This window comes from Lathamus discolor, chromosome 14 (genome assembly GCF_037157495.1).
Source record: "Lathamus discolor isolate bLatDis1 chromosome 14, bLatDis1.hap1, whole genome shotgun sequence".
NCBI classification, from domain to species: domain Eukaryota; kingdom Metazoa; phylum Chordata; class Aves; order Psittaciformes; family Psittacidae; genus Lathamus; species Lathamus discolor.
The window spans coordinates 8055778-8078097 of record NC_088897.1 but is presented as its reverse complement, the minus strand read 5'-3'; the positions used below and the strand labels follow the sequence as shown (position 1 = coordinate 8078097).

Genomic DNA, 22320 nt, shown 5'->3' with positions numbered 1-22320 from the left:
ACTTCTTCAGGACATCTCAGGGCTCGCCGGCACCGCGGCATGGATGGGGGGAGTCGCTCACCTGGGACCGGCGGCAGTAGGTACGCACGGGCTGCTTGCATGGCTTCTCCCCCTCTCCTCGCTGTCAGCTGGAAGCATCCCCCTTTTTTTTTTCCCCATGTCTTTTCCTTTGCCGAAGAGAAAGTCTAACGCGTTGCTTCTGGCTCGTGGGGACGGAGGCAGGAGGCATCCTCCTGCAGCACACCTTGGGGCAAGGGGCTCCCCATCCTGCCACCGCTGCTCTCCTCCCTCCCTTTTAAATAATTAAGTGCATGACCTAGAGTTGGGCTTTTTCCCCCCTTGCTCCTTAAATCGAAACGCTGCTATTCAGCAGAAGTTGGGATGCCTGTTTCATAAATCACTGCAGAAGTTGGTCCCTGTCACGCTTTCACCGACGATTGCCCCCACTGGCTCTGCTCCCTGCTCCTCTCCCCTTTGCCTCCCCCTTGTAAGTGCACCAGGTTAAGAGAGTTTTCCCATATCCTTTCATGCGCATTGCACTCTCAATGCAGAGCATTTCTTAAGAGCTTCGAGGACCGAATACTGGGGTTATTAGGAAAGACAGCGTTACATTCACTCTGGAGTCTCCTCTCTTCAGCAGTATAACCGGTAGAAGCTTTAGCTGGCCTTATAAATTGCCCTTCAGCAGGAACATTGTGCACAGGGACATTTAGCTGCTAACTATCTCAATCACGGATCGATTTTTCTCTCCCTCCTCCTCCTAACTGAGTGATCTTTTAATTTGTATTTCCACGCAAAACAGCTATCTCTTTAAATTATGTATTGCTGTTCCTTCGTCACTGTCTCAGGTTGATGCACCATGAGGGTGCCCTGACCTTAATAAGAGCCTGTTTTCCTCTTTGCAGCCAGGTCCCAGGTGAGTGTGGGTCCCAAGGAGCCTCTCTCCTACATGGATTCCTGGAGGGGAACAGACGCTGTGCCAGGAAAACATTTATCCTGGTGCCTATCTGAGTTTAATAACACATTTGACAAACAACAGACATCCTCGAGGTTTGAAATAGGGTTGAAAAAGCATCCACTAATCTCCCTGAGAAGTGCTAGATGGTGGCCACCACTCTCAGTAAATCAGGAGATGAGCTGTTTATGTGTGGCATGTTGAAATCTTAGCACAGGAGAAAAAAAAAATCCTTCTGCTAATCCACCAGCAAAAAAACTCTGCCTTGCTGTCATTTCACAGGCTTGTGTGGGGGATATTGCGAACTCAGCACAGCTCAAAGCACACAGGGTTTTGGGGACTGTCGGGGGTGCAGGGTCAGGGAAAGAGACTTTTTTTCTCACTGTTGGTATTTGATGTAAATGAGAGAGCAATGGGACAGGGAACTTGCAAGTGAGCAAGGCAAGTGGAGCCGTGTACCAGTGTATGAGCTGCTGAGCACCTGGCGGGATGAGGTGGCTGGTGGGCAGCGGGATGTTTTGACTTGAGCAGTCAAAGGAATGAGAGTTAGAGAGGAGGAGGCGCAGTGGAGATGGCAGGACAGGGTGGAACCTGCGGCACAGCCGCTAACTTATAGGGGTGCAGGGCTGCGGGGGAAAAGAAACGTCTTGTACCCTGGGGTTTTGCAGTGATCAGTTTTCCTGTTTGAGGTTGCTGTCATTGGCTCCCATCTCTTTGGTAGCAGTTTAACCATTTGTGACTTTTGATGACATGAGGAAGGAGCTTGCTCCTTGCGACAGAGAATTGGGATAATAGCTCCCTTGTTCCCAAATGCAGCAGGAGAGCAAATGACTTGGCAAGGAAACCTGAAAGTGCCTGAAAGTCAAAAAACCTGTTCCTGTGGTCTGAGTGGGGCTGCAGATAAACTCTTCTTGGGTGAAGCCCCTGAAGCCTGTTTCATTCACCTTGAGGAGCTGGAAACCCCAGAGTTGGATTTGAAAACCACCGACAGATACAAGTGGGGTGAGGAAAGATGAACAAAATGTACATCTCCCTTCAGCAAAGTGACTCAAGCCTCTCAAGCATCCGGAGGGTGGGGAGCAATTATTTATAGTGCCATCAGCAGGAATTTTAGAATGAAATGAAGGGCTGAAAAGTTTGCTGACTGTTAGGGAATGCATCCTGGCACGGATTGATATTTCCTGGGCCCAGCCATTTACATCTCCAGCGCTACCAAGCGTGCAGCCTGGAGACCCTGCAAAGCCTCACTGGGGTGGGACTGCACTGAGCACGATGGGCAGCGGTAAGGACCTGAACCCGCCTGGAAGATGGAGTTTAAATGTCACCTACAACTTCCACCCTGAGCCACCTCTGCTGCCCAAACCTGGATTTCTCTCTCGGTGGATATCTGAACTTTGAGGGGAGCGGCACTCTGCGGCAGGGGAGGGCTGGGTGGCCAGGTTTGGCTTTTTCATTCTGATCCTATGAACGCTAAGATTAAAGCTAGGGGTGGGTGGGGTAGGGGGTTATTTTCAAGATCAGCAGTTAGTGCAACTTAGTGCTTTGTCCTTCATAATTCAGGTCTGCGTTCTGCATTTCAGAACCACTCTTGACCCATGATGAGAAAAGGAATTAGAGGGATTGGCAGGCAGAGAATTGCTCACCTGGCATCACTCAAATTAAAGATGACCTGCATAAGATTTTCTCTTCTAAATTGAGAAAATTGAGTTTGGACTCCTCTTTGCAGCTCTGTGGTGATGAAAGGCCTCTTTTTTCTGGTTTGGCTTTTTTTTTTTCTCCCTTTCTTTTCTTCACAACGAATGATGAGTTGCATCAAGCTTGTTTTCCCCTATCTGGGCAGCTGTGCTGGAGGGCTGAGATGGCCATTGAGATTGTTGCAGGTGGAAAGGGTGAATTTGAACCTCACAAGCCTTCAGCAAGTCTCACATTCACCAGCATCCTGCACAAATTAACTGTGCAACAAGTTCTCTGCAGTCCCAGAGCTCTTTCCTCTCCCCAGGCTACTTGATAACACTATGAGAGACCAGCCCCCAAGTGGCCTCAAAGATCAGAGCTTCATGAAAGTCCCACAAGGCAATTTGCTCCGTCTTGCCCTGCCTGTCAGTCTCCAGCCATCTGAGATCTTCCTAGTACAAACAAGACCTGAAGTTCTGAGGAACAAGCAGAAATTATTGTAGGTAATAACCTTTCCTGCTTCCTTCACCCCGTACACTGGAGAGAGCACAAATACCAAAAGCATAGCTCTCATTTTTGCTGCTTCTTTGCTAGCCACCTTTAAACAAAAGAGAAATAGCAGTGTATCTGGAGCAGGAAGGGACCAAAACGGATCTGACTGAGATAAAACCTAAATTTACTCTTTCTAGCTGCTGGAGTTTAATATATTCTTCTATTCAGAGCGAGGGATGTATGTCAGCCTCATTCTACATCTCTGGCAGGGTATTACAGCTTGAATTAGTATGATAAATTAAAAACAGTCATAAAATTCTAGAGGTCTTAAATCAAAAATGTATCATGTGAATGAATTTGCACAGTTATTAAGCATAATGTTGGAGATATAAACATTAGCTTTGTGTGTCAGTGTAGCAGGATGGGAGTAGTCCAGGGGACTCGGCAGGATTCAGATGCGGCTCATGCTGATCGTCTGGATGGCTTCAGGTCACCTTTCAGGCTAATCCACTATCTGATGTGGTCTTTTCTTCTTTGATTTTCTATCTTTTTTTCAATTCCTTCCTGGCATGTTTTCCCCCTTTAAACATCAGCAACTTTCAGGGTATTGTTTAAAACCTACATTTTAATGGAAGGTGAGGTGAGATGCTGCACAATGTAAACCTTGTTTTCCATGGCCACCCAGAGACTGCCGAAAATCAATTGTCTGCTAGAGGCTGATCTTTAAAAAATGTTAAGCCAAATTGCAATAAAAGCCCTGGGGACTGTTGAAAGTAGGTTTTCAAGAAAGTCATGTACAGGTGTTGCCCAGATTGGTACAGGTTTCACCCTTCAAATCCTTTTGTGCAGTGACCTAGTGTGCTCAGGAACTGAATTATTCTGAATTAGTTCTGGCTCTGTCCAAAACATTGACTCCAGTTTAACTGAGTGCTTTGGGAGCCTAAGGCATTGTTTCAGAGTGGATTAGAAAGCCCTTAGGAGCTGCAAATGCTTTACTGGAAGCTGGTGGGATGCCCTCAGGTGATTTTGCAAAGGTTTCTCCTGGTAACTCCACTGCAAGAGTAAAGACAGGAATGGTCCAGCACACACAGACCTGTAAGTGAAACAGCAATCTATTTAAAACGTGTTTTTCCTTTAGCTCCTTCATAAACACACTGTGTGAAAGCAGCCTATGAAGCTGGGAAAGGAATCACTTGAGAAGAGCGAAGTTCTTGCAGGGTTTAGGAACAAGAAAGCTGTTGTGCTACAGGACAGGTGCTGTTATGGAGGAGATACTGAGCCTGGTGGCCCTACGGATGCTTGCTGTTCATAATGATGTTAAGACCATCAACAGCACCACTGAATGATTCTAGATCTGCAGCCATGCGCAGGGGTTGGTGGCTGGTGGCTCCTGGGAAGTGCAGAAGTTCTGCTGTGGCCAATGGGCTGATGATGGAAATGATGCTGTTATGTGAATGTTATACATGTTAACATGCTGCCACGCGTGAGCTGTGACAGTGCCGAGCAGCTTCTGTTAGGGTTGCATTGCCCCTTGGCACTACACACACTGTCCACGCCAAGCTGTGTTATTTTTATAAGTTCATTTCAGTGAGCTTTCCTGCAAAACCCCGTGGTTTGGAACTGAAACTGTAGATCCAAGCTCTATTGTAATGCTAACACCAGTAGGATTAACCCTAACTGACACTGGCCTCAGAGAAAAGTTCAGAGCAAAACCTGAGGGGGCAGGACCTGGTGCAGCTCTGGGGGACATAATCACCCTCAGGACAGCATCCTGGGCCATGGGAGGTAGCTGGGGTGTAAGACACAGGCAGGAGACCCACTGCTCCCATGTGATGGAGCCCAGCCCCATGCCTCTGTGCTTTCTGAGTCTCTGATGACCATATAGAGTGAGAAAGACGGTTCAGGCATTTTAGATAATTCTCAGCCATGAAAAACAAGCCAAAAGAATAGATGGCCTCTTTCTTGCCTCAGATTGATCCATGGACTGAAGGGGCAATTTTGCTGATCAAAGAAACGAAACTGTACAGTGCAGGGTTTCTTTATAAGAATGATGGCAGGGTGTGTGAGAGAATGCTGTGAAGCAAGTATAAAGCTGGAGGCACATGCTGGTATTTCCCCTGATCCTGAGATATGTCGCCAAACAGAGGTGGAGAACAGTCAACCCCAGCAAGCATCCTTTGCATCAGTGTTGGTACTGCACAGCAGGCTCTTGATCTAACAGCAGGACCCCAGGTCTTCTTCTGGGACCTTAAGAAACCGGAGTCTGCCACAGTGGCTCCCTCTTCCCATCCCTACCACCTCCTCCAGCCACTATCACCCACATGCAATAGATGTGTCTGCAGCAGGTCAGAGCAGACAGGAGGGACTCGGGAGCAACTACGGCTTGGTGAGAACAGCTGATGGGAAAAGGTTATGGTGCATGTCCTTGAGGCTCTCTGCTATTTCTGGGGCCTGCCAGGGGCGCCTGGTTATATCGGGAACAGGAATTAATAAGACCAATGCCATCACAGTATGTGACAAGGCAGAACATCCAGCTTTGCTGTGCAGTTTCTTCAAGACAAGCCCACGAAAGTCCCTGGAAAAATGTATTTATTTTATTGTGATAATGTGCTTAAGTCAGATTCACCAGAGGGGATTTTAAAGAACAGATTAGCTGAGTTTAACAGTGTGAATTATGAAAAGAACCTGCTCTGTGCAGAGCACAGGGTCACATTTGATGACTCACTAGGCTTTTTCTTGACCATTAGTTGGACACTTTATGTCAAAAATGTGATCCACATAAAATTGTTGCAGTCTGATGGAGAATGTCTTCCACCTCTCAGGGTCCAGCAGCTACAGGAGGAAATGTTTTCTTCTCTGTCAGCAGAAAAAAGCCACATAGACTCAGGGCAATGGTATAGGAGCTATATGCCTTGACATAGCCTCTATAAATAGTGAGGACAAATTCCCCTCTCACTTAATACCCTGGGGGAGGGCAAGAGCACACATGCATTCTCTTACAACTTCCCAACTTTATCACTCATGGAAAGAAACTTCCTGAGCTTAAAGCTGTGTCTGTGTCTGCTTCAATTGTTCCTTGAACATATCTCTGCTTTTGGTGATTTCCCCCCTTATTTATAACCATAATTGATAAAACTCATGGTGCTTTTGAACATCATCATGTCTTGCAGGAAAAAATCAGCAACATACTTGTGCACTATTTGCAAAGATACTTCCTTGGGCTTTGTTTTAAAGTCTTCTCTTGATAATTTTATTAGATTCCTCATAGAACAGCACGCGTTTGTTCTCTATTCACTCTAATAGGTGTCTCCTGCATCCCTTTCAACCACCTTTTTACCACACTGAAGGGTCCTGATGTGGTAGCCTGTTTTCATGCAGAAGCTACTCTGTCCAAGCTCACTTCCTTCCTCTCACCCTTCCTCCTTCTGTTGTCTCCTACCTCGAAGGCATTGACTAGAAATTTATTCATCATGAAGGTGCACAACGGATTCAGATAACAGCATCAGTTTTGTTCTCTGTTTCTTTGCCAGAAATCTCTCACACTCCATTTACCCATGGCTGTGCTGAACTTGGAGCAGATGTTTCCAAAGCAGCGTCCATATTCCACCAGTGAAATTCAGCTCCATTTTTATTCTTTATTTTGTCAGATTTTTTTGAAAACAGTTCAGATTTCGTTTATAATGATTAATTTTGTGTCATTAATAAATGTTGTTGTCTCACTCCTCACACATCTCCAGTCCCCAGATGATTTCTTAATATATGAGCAGATCTATTTTACAGGTCACTCTGTGACTGCAATCGGAAGTTGCTTTCATTATGAAACCAGACTTCTTATCTTTGTTTCCAGTCTTCTTTTCTTGTCTCCTTCATAATGAAAAACAACACAAACAATTCACTTAACCCTTCTGCTATGACCTGTCTCTCTCAAGCATCCTTTTTGTTCGGTCGTCATCTATCAGCCACACCATCTCCATGGCAAGTGTCCTTCCTCTAATGTTTCTGAAGATGTTTTATTATTACCTCTTATGTCTTTAGAAAGACGTTATTGAAAACCCTTTTGGCCTGCTGTATTGTTCTTCCCATGCAGTTTGTTCACGTTCAGAGATCTATTACCTCCTTTAATGGGATTTGTGCTTTTTGAGAAATGCATTTTAACTCTGACTCCACTGTGGATCTGCACAAAATATTTTCCTTTTTGGTGGTGTATAATTATGCCAGGATTGCATTACAGAGATTTAGAACATTTTACTCTTAATTTCTTCTTTCTTTCAAGCACCTTCTTAATTTTCAATATACTTTATGTATAGTGTATATATATGTACCTATGTATGTATGTGTATATATATATAGCTGAAAGAGGATAGATTGAGATGAGCTCTTAGGCAGAAGCTCTTCCCTGTGAGGGTGCTGAGGCGCTGGCACAGGGTGCCCAGAGGAGCTGTGGCTGCCCCATCCCTGGCAGTGTTCAAGGCCAGGTTGGATGGGGCTTAGAGCAACCTGCTCTAGTGGAAGGTGTCCCTGCCTGTGGGAGGGGTTGGAACTGGATGAACTTTAAGGCCCCTTCCAGCCCAAACGAGTCTGGGATTCTGTGATTGTATAATCCATACTACATATATAAAACATAGTGTGTGTGTATTTTAGAGAGCATGTCTCAAGTGAGGCATGCTAAATGTAGCCTACCCTGTGTGTGCCTTGGCATCACAGCCTCACCGGTCAGCCTCCTCCCAACAAAATCTGAGTGATGATTGTGTTGATATCCCCACCCAAATGAGTAGCCCCATGCTTTGGCTTATAGCAGCAACGAAATCACTGAAGGCAACTGCTCTGAACTCTGCTCTGCTCTACACTCCTGCCTGCTTTGGATAGTACTGATCAATCAGCAACAAGTCTCAGAAGGCAGCAATGCCAGCTGGAGGTGCTTATAGCTCCTCTTCAGCCACTGGCCTACAGAAGATGGGGCCTTGGAGGGGGACCTGGGCTCCAGAGCTTGAAACCATCTCTGTGTCCCATTTTGACCCAAGGCAAGCCTTATTATTTTCCCATCTAAACCACATCTCCAGAAAGCAAAAGAATCTATTTAGAGGTAGAATCCTCCATACTGAATGAAGTCATAGTATTAACATCAGTGCTTGTATGGGCAATTTAAAAACCGTTTCATTTTCAAGATGTTGCTGCAGGACTATTCATGTCGGACTAAATTAAGTAATAATTGAAATGTTTGAAGGAAAATGAGTATGGGTGTCAGGGTCAGCCTTAAATATGTTTTGCTAACATCTTGCAGAAAAAAATCAGATAAAAATTGCAGTGCCCTGTGAGAGATGACTGGCTTTTATTTCAGAGTAAATAAGTAGAATAAGAGCGAGACACGCAAGAACACAGCTAATAATATGTATAATCAAATGAAAACTTGTGTACAGTGATATTGCATGAGGTAAAACTTGGGAGTTTAAAACCAGAACATGTTTTGTTTACCAAAACCCCAAGAATGTTTGAAAGCACATTTGACTATAATATACATCCCACGCTTTATGGAGTACTTACTTAACATATATAAGCTGGAGAGATGAAGTACCTTTTGACAAATAATGTCTCAAAGCGCTGCTGAGAAACAACATAAGCACAGGAAGAGTTATTTTACTAAACTCAAGAGCTGCTAGCAAAGTCTTGTTTCAGACAAACATGTAACTTCAAATGCAGTAACTTAAATCAATGGCACATGAGCACACGCTGAGGTTAAGCAAGTTCACTGGTGTTTTTATACACCCTCACATTTGCTTTCCTGAGCCAGGGCAAAGCTGCACGCATGGATCTAGAACAACAGGACGGTTCTCTGCTTTGCAATTGATTGCAATAGGAGCATCTATTGCTTCATACTTTAACACGCATCAGCTTATTCTCACAATGGCATAGAGCAGCTGTCAGAGGAGCACTATTTAAGATGCCAGGAGAGGTGACAAGGTTTTTGGTGTTCAACACCATGCTTCTGAATGCTGGGATCAAGCCTTAATGCTATCAGAGCCCTGAAGGCAGTAATTGCTCCAAGCGTCCTCACCTGGGGCTCAGCCACACCCCTGCCAGGAGCCCATTTAAGCTCAGCCCTGGGCTTTTACATTCAGTTTGTGCTGTGCTTCAAGTGTGTCAGTGCTCAACTGGTCTTTGCTTTCTAGAAGGCTCTCAAACCTATATAGCAGGTAACTTTTCTTCTACTCTGTCTCCTGGATGGATATGTACTGTAGCTTGATTTTTCAGGCCCGTTTGTTCCTGTCTTAATTTCTTTTGGGTTAACCTTGGACCAATTTCTCACCTTCTCTGGGTGCTCTCAGCACTCAGCTTTGCTCACCAGGTTCAGATCCTGTAGGACCTCTGATGGTGAGGGCACTGCTGGCACTAGGGCTACCCTTGGCTCTTGGTTCTGCTTTTTCTACCATGAAGCAGATCCACCTCTGCTGCTCGCTGATAAATACCCTTGGCCAGGCATTTAATCTCTGGATCCCTCTTTCTGCCAGTATAGGTAGTAGTGGTGTGGATTAAGCTTGGTTTTTGCTTTGTAGCTGGCTTTACTGAGAGCCAATGCTATGGAGGTCAGGACTAGGATGTGAAAATGTGGTCAAAGGGGCTGCCTTCGTGGGATAGATGAGCGCATCTGTGTTCTTAAGTAACTACTGAGTGCCATCTGATTAAGTCTGGGCATCTCTTAGATGTCAGGGTCTTGATTTGTACAGCTCTTGGTTGACAGAGGCTGAAGCTCAGAATAACTATTCAGTATTCTACACTTATTCCATTGGCCTTCCAATTAGCCATCCTTATAAATACCTGCTGAAGCTTAGCTTAGATTCCTGACCTGGCAGATTGTGACCTAAACCCTATTTCTATTTGGTTCCCTCCCTATTGACCACACCTGGCTGGCTCTTTGAGGATGGCAACCTCTGTGCAAGGTGGCAAACTGGTGGTTCCACCTTTGCAGCAGAAGCATCTCTGATGAATGAGCTGCAGCACACAGCAATTACACTATGGAAGTTGGGTGAAAGGGAGCAAGAATAATTGGGAAGGTCTGCCAACAAAATCCCTCTCATCTTTGTTGTTTTTTTCTCCCCATACACTGGCAAGGCTCCTTCCTGTTTTTCTTTCATTACATGGCAAATTCACAATAGGAACAGGAGGTCATTTACTTCAAATCCTCCACTTATAATTTTGCTGATGCTGCCAGTTGCTTTTTCTGAAGACTGTGAACAATGTGCAGTTGGTTAACAGCCATAATTAGAAGTTTTCAATGCTTCCAGGAGCTCTTGAGTACTCGGCATGCTCGTTCCCATGTTAGTTATGCTACTAAACTGGGTTATGTCCAGGGAACCACGGAACTGCTGCCCTTCAGGTTTAGAGAGTAGTATATGAAGGCAAAAAGGAACAGTTGGAATGGAAGATCCCTTACAAGAAACCAATGATGTCTGGATTTATAGAGAAATACTGTTTTTGACAAAGTTCTCCCAGAAAAGCTTACAGGATCAGCTGAGGTACAAAGAAAAGAATAAGAAATGATTCTTGCAGATCCATGTAGTCAGATAAGCATTGCTTTGTGGACAGAAAAAAATATGAAGTGCTGCCTATGAAGGTACAAATGAGTGAACTTTCAGCTGGGTGGGGATGAAAAAGACAGCTGCAGGGAGGAAAAAATACGATCTCAGTCATATTATGATGCTGACAGCTCTTTTCTTCTGCCAGAATGGTACCTTCTGGTTTTGATCTTAAAAGCACAGTTTGAAGTGTTGCTTGAAATTGGTGAGTTTTTTTGAGAATAATGGTTTGCTTAATTTTTGCAGCAGATCATTCTGGTTTGTGTGGCAAGTTCTCCACAGGGTGGAGTGGAAAGCTGAGTAACCCACATCTCTGGGCTGGGAGCAAACAAGCCAGAAAGGACTGCTGGAGATAGATGAATTGGATACAAACCCAACCCAGCTTCAGGCTGTGGTGTGGGTCCTGTCTATGACCCTCTTCCCCTGGCTCGCCTGGGGCATAGTAGATGTCTTTTGTGGTTCTTGACCACATGAAGATTGTGATTTGCAGTCTCTAGGGGCAGTGAAGCACACCAGTCTTTGATCCAACAGCGAGTCAGAAGGGGGGATGTGTTGGCTGAAGGCATCTCTCTAGTCAGTTTGAAAAAAGACCTTAAGCCAAGGACTCTTGCCTCTTAGTTGAGTTGCCTCCAGGATTGTATTGTGTCTTTGGGTAGATTTCCTTTATGTTCTCCTTCTGTTTTGCTCTGCATAAATAGATATTCACTGGAAATGAAGAAATAACAATTTACTGCCTGTTTTTTCCTGGTAGGATGAGATATGAGTATTTAAGCATTTCTTATAATTGAAGCCAAACCAGCTCCTGATTTTTGGATAGCCTGAAGTTTAGGCATGCACTTTGCTCTTCTGAATCTGTCTGCCTGAAGGATCCATGCTCCTGGGCATGGATCACCTGCCTCTCATTTGAATGTGAAGCCAGGGGGGCTCAGAGCTCCATCACAGCCACATTGGCTCTGCAGCAATCAGTAGTGTCTGGTGAATTTAGTCTTTCTTATCAAATGCTCTTGGCCTTTATTAAGTGCCTGAATATGAAGTGTTTTGCATTAGTCACCGTCTTTTGTCAGGTTTGTTTTTTCCTCATGGCTTAAAGCCATGCATGAATTTGGGATTGGATCAAACTGGAATTCAGGTTCCGCTTGAGAAAATAAAGTGAATGACAAGATGATTGATGCTTAGATGGACTTGAGATGACAAAAGCGGGGGATCTTTGCCTTTACCATTGCACAATATGACTTATGAGCTGCAGGTTTTGCATTTTGGTAACAGCTGTGTAAGCATGTTTGCTTCAGCCACAGCATCGCCATTACCAAAGCTATTGTCCAGCCTGAATCCTACTAAAAATACTGTCAGAGAGAATTTAAGGCATTTATTTAAGGTGGTGAGGCAGGTTGCCCAGAGAAGTGGTAAATGCCCCATCCTTGGAAGTGTTCAAGGCCAGGTTGGACAGAGTCTTGGGTGACATGGTCTAATGTGAGGTGTCCCTGCCCACTGCAGGGGGGTTGCAATTGGGTGATCTTAAGTCCTTTCCAACCCAAACCATTCTATGGTTACTGAGTGGAGGGGTATGCCTGTGGTAGTGTATGTCCATCCTCACCAGGAGCAGAGCAGCCCAAGCTACAACCAATCTTTTCAATACTCCAGGTGCCAAGTGCATTTCTTGAACCTGTTCTCCAACTTAAAAGGCAATATATGCACTAAGAAGAAAATCCTTACATCAAAGTGCCTGTAAGCTGTGTTAGTCATCTTGGATGCTACTGAGCACCCTATGAATGAAAGTGGTTTGTGTATGAAGGTGATGATGATACGCTATGTCCCTTCCCACCTTCCAGCTATCTCTCGTACCTGTGATCCTTTCTTCTGCCTCCGCTGGATAGAAAAATGAGATGTGAAAGGAAAAAAGTATTCAGGAAAATCTGGAAATCCAGATGTCTCAGCTTCAGTCCAAGCTATGTCCTTTATGGCTTGTAACGAGGAGCACTGGAGTGACTGAAAACCCTGACCTGCAGCCAGCCATTGTACCTGCTCTCATCAAATCTCTGAGAGGTGAAGTCTGGAGCAGCTGTGGATTTTCATTTGAAGTCTTAGGGTTTGAGCTATTAATAAGCCTGGAAAATAACCACATGTTCTCTGAATTATGTAACAGATGTTAAATTCCCCAAGATGAAGAGGTGTCAGCCTGATGGAATAAGTGATGTGAGGACCTTTCTTTTTCCTTTGAGCTGACTTTCTCCTCTTATTAGCAAAATCGGTTATCTGCTGGTGGAAGTAAAAAGAGAATGGGTCAAAGCTGGTGGGGTTACACTCAATCCCAATTTTTCCCTCCCCTCTTTTCTTTGCCTCCCATGTCTGTGCATTACCTGCCTTTCCTTAGCATAAGGTTTTGAAGACAAGTGCCATCCAAAGCAAAGTCCCATTGAAAGAATGTGTTGTGATGAAGAGCTGTTGAATGAGTCACTGCACTCATGCTGGCAAAGTGGGCTGTGGAGCAGGCCAGATCCTTACGTTTGGCACGAGAGAGCGAGGAGCAAAAGAGGAAAGTAAATTTGAGGCCAGGAGCGCTGCAGCATTTGGCCAGCCGAGGGGGCTGGGTTGCAAATGCTTTCCCACTTAACCATTTCAGTGATACGGCTGCCACCAAGGCAGAGATGTGTTCACAGCATCACTGGCATAGTGGGAGATGGGCTGAAGGTGGATACAGACAATGTGCCCTAGGCAGGGATTAAAAAGCATTTTGCTTCTGTCTTCCTTTTGACAACCAGTTTTTTTAAGGTGGCTGTCTTCCTGATGCTCCTCTGTTCCAGAGCGAGTACTTGTGGCTGCATGTGGGGATGGGTCCTCAGCAGCTCAAGATGGCATTTAACCAGGATGCCTCTCTTCCTAGTGTCCCTGCTTTATGCCCCTTGGTACCTTGCATAAAGATGGAGGGAAGCTGTCATCGGCTGTGTGTAACACAGCTGAGCAGTCCCTTGGGAGAGATGTTTATAAACGTGGATTGCAGTCAGTGGGTCCCAAGGGTACCACATTTTCTGTACATGTAGATACACAGCAAGACAAATAAATTGGCCTCTGTGCTGATAGAGATGCCTGTGCTCTTGACTGTGACCCTGCTGGCTGCTCGCTCTGAAGGGTGACTTTGATCAGGCATTTACGTGAGATCTGATTTAGCATCTCCTGTTACACACCCGGTGGCACGACAACCGCTGGCACTTGTTTTGACCAACAAGCCCTTTCCTCCTGGGGATGCTTCTGGAGAAAGGTAGCTCAGGTCAGAACAAGCTCACAGGGAAAAGTTCTGCTGGAGGTGTCAGCTGTGTTCTACGACCACCACCACCACCATTAATGGAGTTGTAGAGAAGGACTCTCATGGACTCCTCCTTTTTCATGCCCTGCTACCAGGGAGTGGAAGAACTTGCAGGAAGTGAGTTCCTCCTGTATGTGAAATTCAGCAGGATTATGAATGTAATGAGGATCTCCCATGTACCAGGGATTAATCTGGGCAGCAGACTATCTGGCACAAGTCTGGGTCCCCTATGCAAAGAACTGATTGTCAGCCACTTTAAAGTATTGAAAAATAAAGATATATAGAAACCAGATTTTGAGTGGCTTCACCATTTCCCCACAGTTCCCCTTAGCTTGCCCTTCAGGACCACTCAACAGTCCTGCATTGTTATGCACTTCTCGCTACTGATTAATGGGCTTCTAATGTCATTACTTATTTCATTGTCCAAACAATCTGGAAGATCAGCTATTATCTGGGAAGGAAAAAAGACAACTTCTTATTGGCATTAAGTGGTTGGCTTAGCAGGGCAAGGTACAAGGGTCACATTTATGAATAAGAGCAAGACACTACTGGCCAGAAAATTTGCAGTGAAAGTCATCTGTAAATTTGCAATCTCCAGACAAAGAGTGGAGTCCGACTGCAAGAGGAGGAGTTGCAAAGCACAGAGACAGGAGGGTAGGTAGTCCAAAAAGTTGAAGGACTGTATTAAGAGCTGAAGTGGAGCCTCAGAGAGTCAGTAATTACAGTGGTAGTAGTAATAACAATAATACACCTTGGAAGCCTGGTCTTGTGCTGTGCAATTGCAGATGAAATGGCAGGTAAGTTCTTTCTGCAAAGCACTTCAAAGCCAAGTGGCAGGAGAGCAAGGCCAAACAGCTTGTGATAGATGGGAAGGGGAGAAGACAGGGGTAAAGGCTGGCAGCTGGCATAGGGAGGGTATGTCTCAGGGCACCAACAGGCTTGTGGCTGTTATACAGGTGGTTTTAGGAAGGATAACAAGGTGCATGTGTGGATCGTTAGGGGCATTTGGCCATGTGTGAGGACCAGCATAAGGGAAGGAATAAAATGCTTGTTCAAAGTGTAAAAAAAAAAAAAAAAAAAAAAACAAACAAACAAAAAAAAAAAAACAAACCAAAAGAAATAAAAGGTGGGTCAACCAGGTACAAGCCATCAAAGGTCCTAGTAGTGGGCACCCTAGCTTGTCTTGAATGCAGAAAGATGGATGGACTATGGATGGATGGAGAAGTATATCGATGGTGGTGGGGAATGATGTTTGCAGGTGTCTTGAATGGCAGTGTTGCAGCAGGTGGCGTTTGGTGATGGATAGGAACTTAGTGGCATGGTGCAGAATGTATTGGTCAAACTCAGAGGTCTTGTATATCGGGAGTGGAGAAAAGATGCTTGTGAAGGGGATACCCTGTCTTGAGCTTTGGAGGGTGGGTGAACTTGCGGTGGGTGCCTTGCAGATATACCTGCATTTCTCTTGGCAAATACACGGGTGGCTCTGGCTCCTCCTCTTGTGCAAGAGTGCTTGCACCCGCACTCTTGTAACATAGGAACACTGGCTGGACTCATTCCTTAGTACAGCAGCAATATCTCCATGGGAGGGAGCTGAAAACACTCTTGACTGTGTGCAAGGACCCTGTGCTATTGCGCTCAAGGCTGGTGTTGGTCACAGTGTTCATGGATTCCATCTTGCTGTCAGGAGGAGTCATGGCATCGCATATTCATGCTCAGAGGCACTGTGCCAGCATCTCCGCAGTTCTTCTGAGGAGATGCCTGCAGATGCTGCAGGTCTGCTCTCTCACGACTACTGGGCTGCACTTGAAGCCAGCCCTGGGTCTTTCATTTGACTTGTGCCAACTCTGTGCTGCAAAACATATGAGCAAATCGCTGTTGCCCCCTGGAAGGAGCAGGGCTGTGTCCCAGAGCACACTATTCCCATGGCATTCTCTGCAAACCCAGCTTTTTATTTAGAACTGAACATCTGTTCCAGATGTGGTTATTCACTGCCTGCATTGCTGTGCTCCTGCCATTGTTGTCCTGCTACACAGGGGAAGGCTGGCATGAATTATTGAAAGATTGAGTTTAAATAAATGATAAACTGGTACAGTGCACGCAGTTGAGTTTCTGTCTGCTCCTTACAGAGTCACACTCCTGGCTTTAATGTCTCCATGATGAGCTCGCACATCTCTCAGAACCTGCCGTCTCATCTGCCTGATGGGGCTGATCGAAGAGCATGGAGAGGAGCAGCCCAAGCATGAAGGTGGCCGGGGGGACGAGTCTCCTGGGGAGAAGGAGGAGCCGCAGCAGAGGAGCAGGCAACCAGAGTTTCCCTCCTGGCAAGTGCCTTTCTCATCTCAAACCATTGAGATCTGGTGTGTGGGGATGCTTGCTGAGGACAGTCGGTGCGGTGGGAGGGATGCTGCCAGCGGTGGGCAGTGGGTGCGTGAATTGGGAATCCTTTACTGTAAAGGACCCTTTAGTTAAAATCCTTTAGTCAAACCTCATCCTGGTGAAACGTCTCATGGGACTGTGCTGAACACAAGCGTATCCAGACCAGCTACGTGTGCATGATGTGAGGGCAAGGGGTGCACTGAGTTTGATCCCACTGTGGGTCTAAACCAGCCAAACCCTCCCTTCTTGCTGGCTTTTGGGTGGGAAGCCTGAAGGGATATTTTGGAAGCCTGAAGGGATTTTTGGAAGCCTGGTAGCCTTGGAAATGGTTTTTTTCATTATTTCTTTCTCTTCACCATTTTGAAGAGTGGCTTGACTCACAGTTGCATGAGGCTGTGGGGATTCGCAGCAGACCATCTGTTTCAGCTGTTAGCAGTCATTAATTTCTTTTCATGTTTTTTGCTACTTTTGAGACACTTTGGGGGGAAAAAAATATGTTCTGATGGCACTGGAGGACTTCAAAGTTATGAATCCTCCAACATTTATTTTTTTCCCAGGCAAAAGATATACATTGGATGTAAAAGAATTGTGTTTTTACTGGGCTTTCTACATGGGGGATTGGTTTCCTGTGGACAGGCAGGAGGGCACAGTGTGTTGTTTATCTCCCCTCCACCATGCATTTGGCTAATACCAGCCATGCTGCTACACTGCAGCATGTCTACTAAGGAGTTTTTTTTTGTGGTTAACCCTAATGCAGAAGAGCTTTCATTAAATTTATATATATCTATGTAGTGAGATTTTCTTTAAAGCCGCCTTCTGTTTCTGGAGCTCTGCACTAGTTAAATTAGCCTTATTGTCTCCAGTTATTCTATTTGGAAAACTACTCAGATCTTGACAGGTGTACACAGCTGATGCCTCAGGTTTGTGGATCAAGTGCCGGGGCATATGGCATGGTAAATAATAGAGCAAATTGATCCTATTGACACTGTTCACCCTCCAACCTGCATACGTTTATCCTTGTGCCTTGCTCTCGCTGTGTGACAGCCCATTCCCCGAGCCAGCTCCTCTCAGTGCTGCTGCTCCCCAGCCAACGAGTTTGGCTCATCAGTGTTTGAGCAAAGGGTTGTAGCACTTGTTTTGCAAGACCCTTGGCTTGGTATGATGGGCAGGCATCCCCCGTGAGTTTGCTCCCCATCTGCTTCATTGGTTTGTTCAGCTGGTGCTTGTGGTGGCACATCATTCTGGGCTTTGATCAGGAGCCTCAGTGGTGGTTTCCTTGTTGCTTGCATGGGGTTTTTGATGCAGCAAAACCCTTAAGTTTAAGGGGTGCTGAAAAATGGCAAAGGTTGGCATGCGGGAGCGTGCAATATCTTTCTTGAGCAAGGGAAGTTGAGGTTAGATATAAGGAAGAAGTTCTTTACTGTGAGGGTGGTGAAGCCCTACCAGAAGTGGTAAATGCTTCATCCCTGTCAGTGTTCAAGGCCAGTTTGCACAAAGCCTTGGATGACATGGTCTAGTGTGAGGTGTCCCTGCTGCTGGCAGGGGATTGAAACTGGATGAACTTTAAGGTCCCTTCCAACCCAAACCGTTCTATGGTCTTGCACAGTAATATGTGGTGGGGAGATGGTGGCAGCTCCTCGAAGAGGGTGCTGAGTGTTGGCTTCATGCGAACATTAAGCTGTGGCCTGGTAACGGGCAGAGCAGAGACCTCTGCACTGAGTTTATGGCTGTGCTGGTTTGGGTCATACATCTCTCAAAGGAAGAGTTGTGGACAGGATGTAAAACATTAAACATGAGCCACGAACCTCAAACGTACCCTTGAGTCTTGTGATGGTGGGAGACTGCAGAACAGAAACGGAGTGTCTTCGACCTGCCTGTGACACCTGAGTGAAGTGACAGCCAGCGAGCCATGGAGTGTTTCCAACCATCCATTAGGACTGAGGCTTTCAGCAAAATTACAAATGTGTCCTTTGAGCTGGCCAAAGAGCAGTTACCGTTTCTGGTGTGGGAGCTGGTTCTGTACACTCTGCAGCCAGTGCAGGGCCATGCTGCGACCAAACCCTGTGTGTGCCGTTGCAGAGTGAGTTGGCACCAAGGGACACCATGGGGATGGTGTCCTTCTGCCTGCTTCAGGGTGCCATGTGCTGGTAAACCCCAGGTATCTCCATATTGCAAAGCAAAGAGTCCATAGGATGTGCCCTGAGAGCTCAGCATCAGGCCTATATGCTCCCATAGATGTTTTTGGCTATGGCTTGGGTCCACCTCTTGTCCTTTGCGTGCAGAGGAGCGGGACATGTCACATCCCTGCCTCCCTTGCTCTCAGTTCTGAGTGGGGAGCATTCCCCGGGTGATATGGGGCAGCCCATGCACTGCGGTGCCTGCTTCAAGCTTGCCAGTGGAAGGTGGAGGAATGCACATCTGGAGGCTTGGAGACATTCGGTGCCTGTGTGGTTTTCATTTGGAGGCCTTTCCGTTGTTGATTGACTTAATTAAAACTGAAAAAAAGAGCAGGCAGAATTGGACTTTTTTTTTTCTTTTTTAAGCAAAGCCTGGCCTTGCGGGGCTGCTGAGCCAGTTCTCATTTCGAAATTTCCTTTTTAATAATAATTTTATTTTTCAAGTTCCCTTAAAGAATTTTGAGCTGTAAACTGAGAGGAGGTGTTGGATGCTGTAAACCAAACCCCAAGTCTCTTAACTCGCTCAAGAAGCATCTTCTGTCTTGCAAAGTCAAATATTGGGGGGGGGGGGAATAATTTGTTTTCCAAAATCCCATTGCCATTTTCGTAATTTGACTGAATTCACTAAGATACCTAAAATAACCCTCTTTTTTTTTCTTTTTTTTTTTTTTTTTTTTTTTTTTTGCCCCAGCACGGAGAAATGAGTGTTGGTGCTTGGCTGTGGGATGTTTTCCCCCTGCACCCTACCTGCTGAAAGCCTGCTCCAGGCTATGGAGGCTTTCTAGAGCATAGCTGGAGATTTGCAGATTTGGTGAAGAGGGAGGAAGATGATCAGCAATCCTGGAGCCCCCATTTGCTCTTCATGCCCCATCATGTGTCTGCTTGTAGTTGCAGCCATCCTCTTCTTCCCTCCATCAGGTCAGACCTCAGTGCATATGACTGACCCTACTTGCAGCAAAGGGCACAGCCCTTCTTGCCTGAAAATCACTGCCCAGATGCTGAGCAAGATATAAAAGTAAGAAAAAGGGAAGAAATTGTCTCCCTATCAGGAAATTTGTCCATTAACACCCCAGACACAAAAATCTCAATGGAGCTTTTCCCCTCTGAACCAGCTAAAATGTCTCTCACTGATGCAAAGTCTAAAAATAAGCGTGTTCTCCACAAACAGCTTAAAGATGTTGAAAATGAAAAGCAACAAAGGATGTAGAACGTCTGAGTCACTAAATTACAGGGCTATCTTTCTAAGAGCAAAACAAAACAACACCCCCCCACTCCTGCTCCCCAACCCTCCCTGCTGAAATACACTGTGAGGCTTCTGGGTTAAGTTTGGGGCTGTTTGCCCTGCGGTGCCTGTGCAGAGAGTCAGCTTATTTTTGTGGGCTAGTGAAGGGCTTGAAACCTTATCCGTTTTTATTACAGAGTGTGCCAGAGCTGCTCTGTATAAATAAAAGGAATGAAGCCAGTCTGCTCAGCGGCATGAACAGGAGGTGCTTTTCTCTCCCACATGGGCATTTCTGTTGATTTTTTGGGGGGGACGACATATCCCCCTTGCATGAGCTTTCTGGATGTCAGGTAGGGAAGAGTGTAAGTGCACGTCCACCTCAACACATTCTGGCCCTGGTTAAGCCACAGGTATTTGGACTCTTGGATGGGAGCAAGCAGGTTTTTGTGGGTGTAATCACATTTGTCTATAGCTTTAGTTTGTTTGAGATAATGTGATTAAAAAGAGTTTTCGGGTTGTTTTGGTATTTTTAACTCCTTTAAGGTCTCCTTTCATGATGAGCTCCACCAGAGTGGACTCTGTTGCAAAAATGAATCTTTTTCAGCATTTGCAGATGAGCTGGAATCAAAAATCTTGGTGTTTGAGGCAGCAGGAAAGGAGATGGACTGGTGCCAAACCTATGCCTACATCTGATGTTTGCAGCCAGCCCCAATCTCTCTAATAGGCTGAAATGAAACCTTGGATTCAAGCAGATGGTAGGGCTGGAGATGAGAATCTGCAAGTGCTGTTGCACCCCAGACCTGCTTTCAGGGTGTGCAATACCCACACTGGGGTTTGAAAGAGGTGGAGGGCTGCCCCTTTCTACCCATCATCATCATCACCTTCATCCTTCTCTTCCTTGCTGTGGCAGGGAAAGGAAGAGCAACACCACCAGGCCAGGCTGCAGTAGCTGCCTGGCTCGCTCCTTTCCCAAATAACCCATCGATTGATTACTCAGTTGCCTGCATTGGCAGGTACACTAAAGGCTGTGCACAGTGATCATAAATTCTGGAGCAGAGCTTGCTCAGCAGTGATTTAATCTGGATCTTTAGGTCTGAAATGCGCTAATTAAACTTCAGGGTAAAGCATCCAGTGCAAAAGCAAGATGAATAAAAAGTAAAAATAAAAGTTTCTCCTGGAATAATTAACCATCATTAAAACATGAAAATCCAGGCTAGGGAGCAATTGTATGCCTTCCACAAAGTGTTTCATCAGAAATAATGGGAGGAAATTAAGCAGTATAAAAAAGTAGGCTGAAAGTTGAAAAACTTATCCCACTCGTGAGACCTATTAGACTGTGAAGTGTTACTGAGCCCTCCCCCTGGAGTGGGTGAATGTGTATTTCTCAGGACATTTAAAATTGGACTGGTTAGAAACCCCCTCCCTGACACTGTGTGAGATAATTGCAGACCCTCCTCTCGTCTGTGTCCTTACAGATCCATCTGAGTTTTAATTACAGTGGGTCACCCCTAACCAAGCAAAACTGTTTAATTTCAATAGACTTTTTTATCTCTAAGTTTGACCCTACAGGCCTTACATCTAGATATTATGAGGGATATTTTTAAGACACAGGCCTCTTCTAAATCACACACTGGGTCACCCTGCCTCCCCTTGGATGATGTGTTTATTGATGCTATATTTGCCATGTGCTCACCTGATGCTTTGGCCGCTGCTTTCCTTAGTCTCAAAAAAGGCACCTGAAATGAAACTGAGACCCACGCAGCTGTGGGTTTGCTGAGCATCTTCCTGTGAGCTGGGTGGTACCCGCATGTAATCAGTGTGACTGGTGTACAACAGCTTGGTAGCCTATTACATCAAGCGATAAACCACTTGTTATTAGAGTGACAGCTCAGTGCTGACAGTGACAACTAGCATCGGTCCCCAACAGGCAGCCAGGCAGGTCTCTGACAACAACCTGCCCTGCCTGGCATAATTTCTCAGTGCATTACTTTGTCACCTTAGTATTATATTGTCTCTCACCGTATCATTTTCAGGAGCCTGATGCGGCAGTCTGTGTGCTGATTACTGAGGTGGTCTCACAGAAGGCACGCCCTCCATCACCACCCCACCAGGGACATCTTATAACAGGGCTTGCTGTGATCAGCTCTGCATTTTAACAATGAACAAGAGGAAAGGGCCACTGACTGGTCTTATTTATGCAGACACAAGCTTGGAGATATTCTGGATATATTTAGGAATTAGTAAGAAATGAGAATCGCAGGCTGGTTTGTGTTGGAAGGGACCTTAAAGCTCCTCCAGTTCCAACCCCTATGAGGCTGAAAGGAAGGAAAGGGGAAGCATTTTCCATCAGAAAAGTACAGCACAGGCAGGATGTGAATTAAACACCTTTGAGCCATAAAATCGATGCTTATTCTGAAGGTTTTGTTCAGTCCTTACATGATTGTGGGAGTGTTGCTGTAGATGCTGGGTGGCTATCCAGGCTGTCTTCCAGATTCAAGCAAGGCAATTTTAGTTGAGTGTTTGGTTCCCATCAGAGACTCTTCTATAGTCAA

The 22320-nt window shown here is 45.7% G+C and overlaps 1 protein-coding gene across 1 annotated transcript in view; it reads left to right on the top strand.

Annotated features, from left to right (window-relative positions):
- The first annotated feature begins 9244 nt into the window (after positions 1-9244).
- Positions 9245-22320, top strand: part of CALN1 (calneuron 1) — a 123587-nt gene continuing 110511 nt past the window's right edge. Inside the window, exons 1-2 of the mRNA XM_065694926.1 lie at positions 9245-9312; positions 16120-16314. Of these exons, the coding sequence (XP_065550998.1) occupies positions 16193-16314 (122 nt within the window). The 5' untranslated portion in view covers positions 9245-9312; positions 16120-16192. The remainder of the gene's footprint in view (positions 9313-16119; positions 16315-22320) is intronic.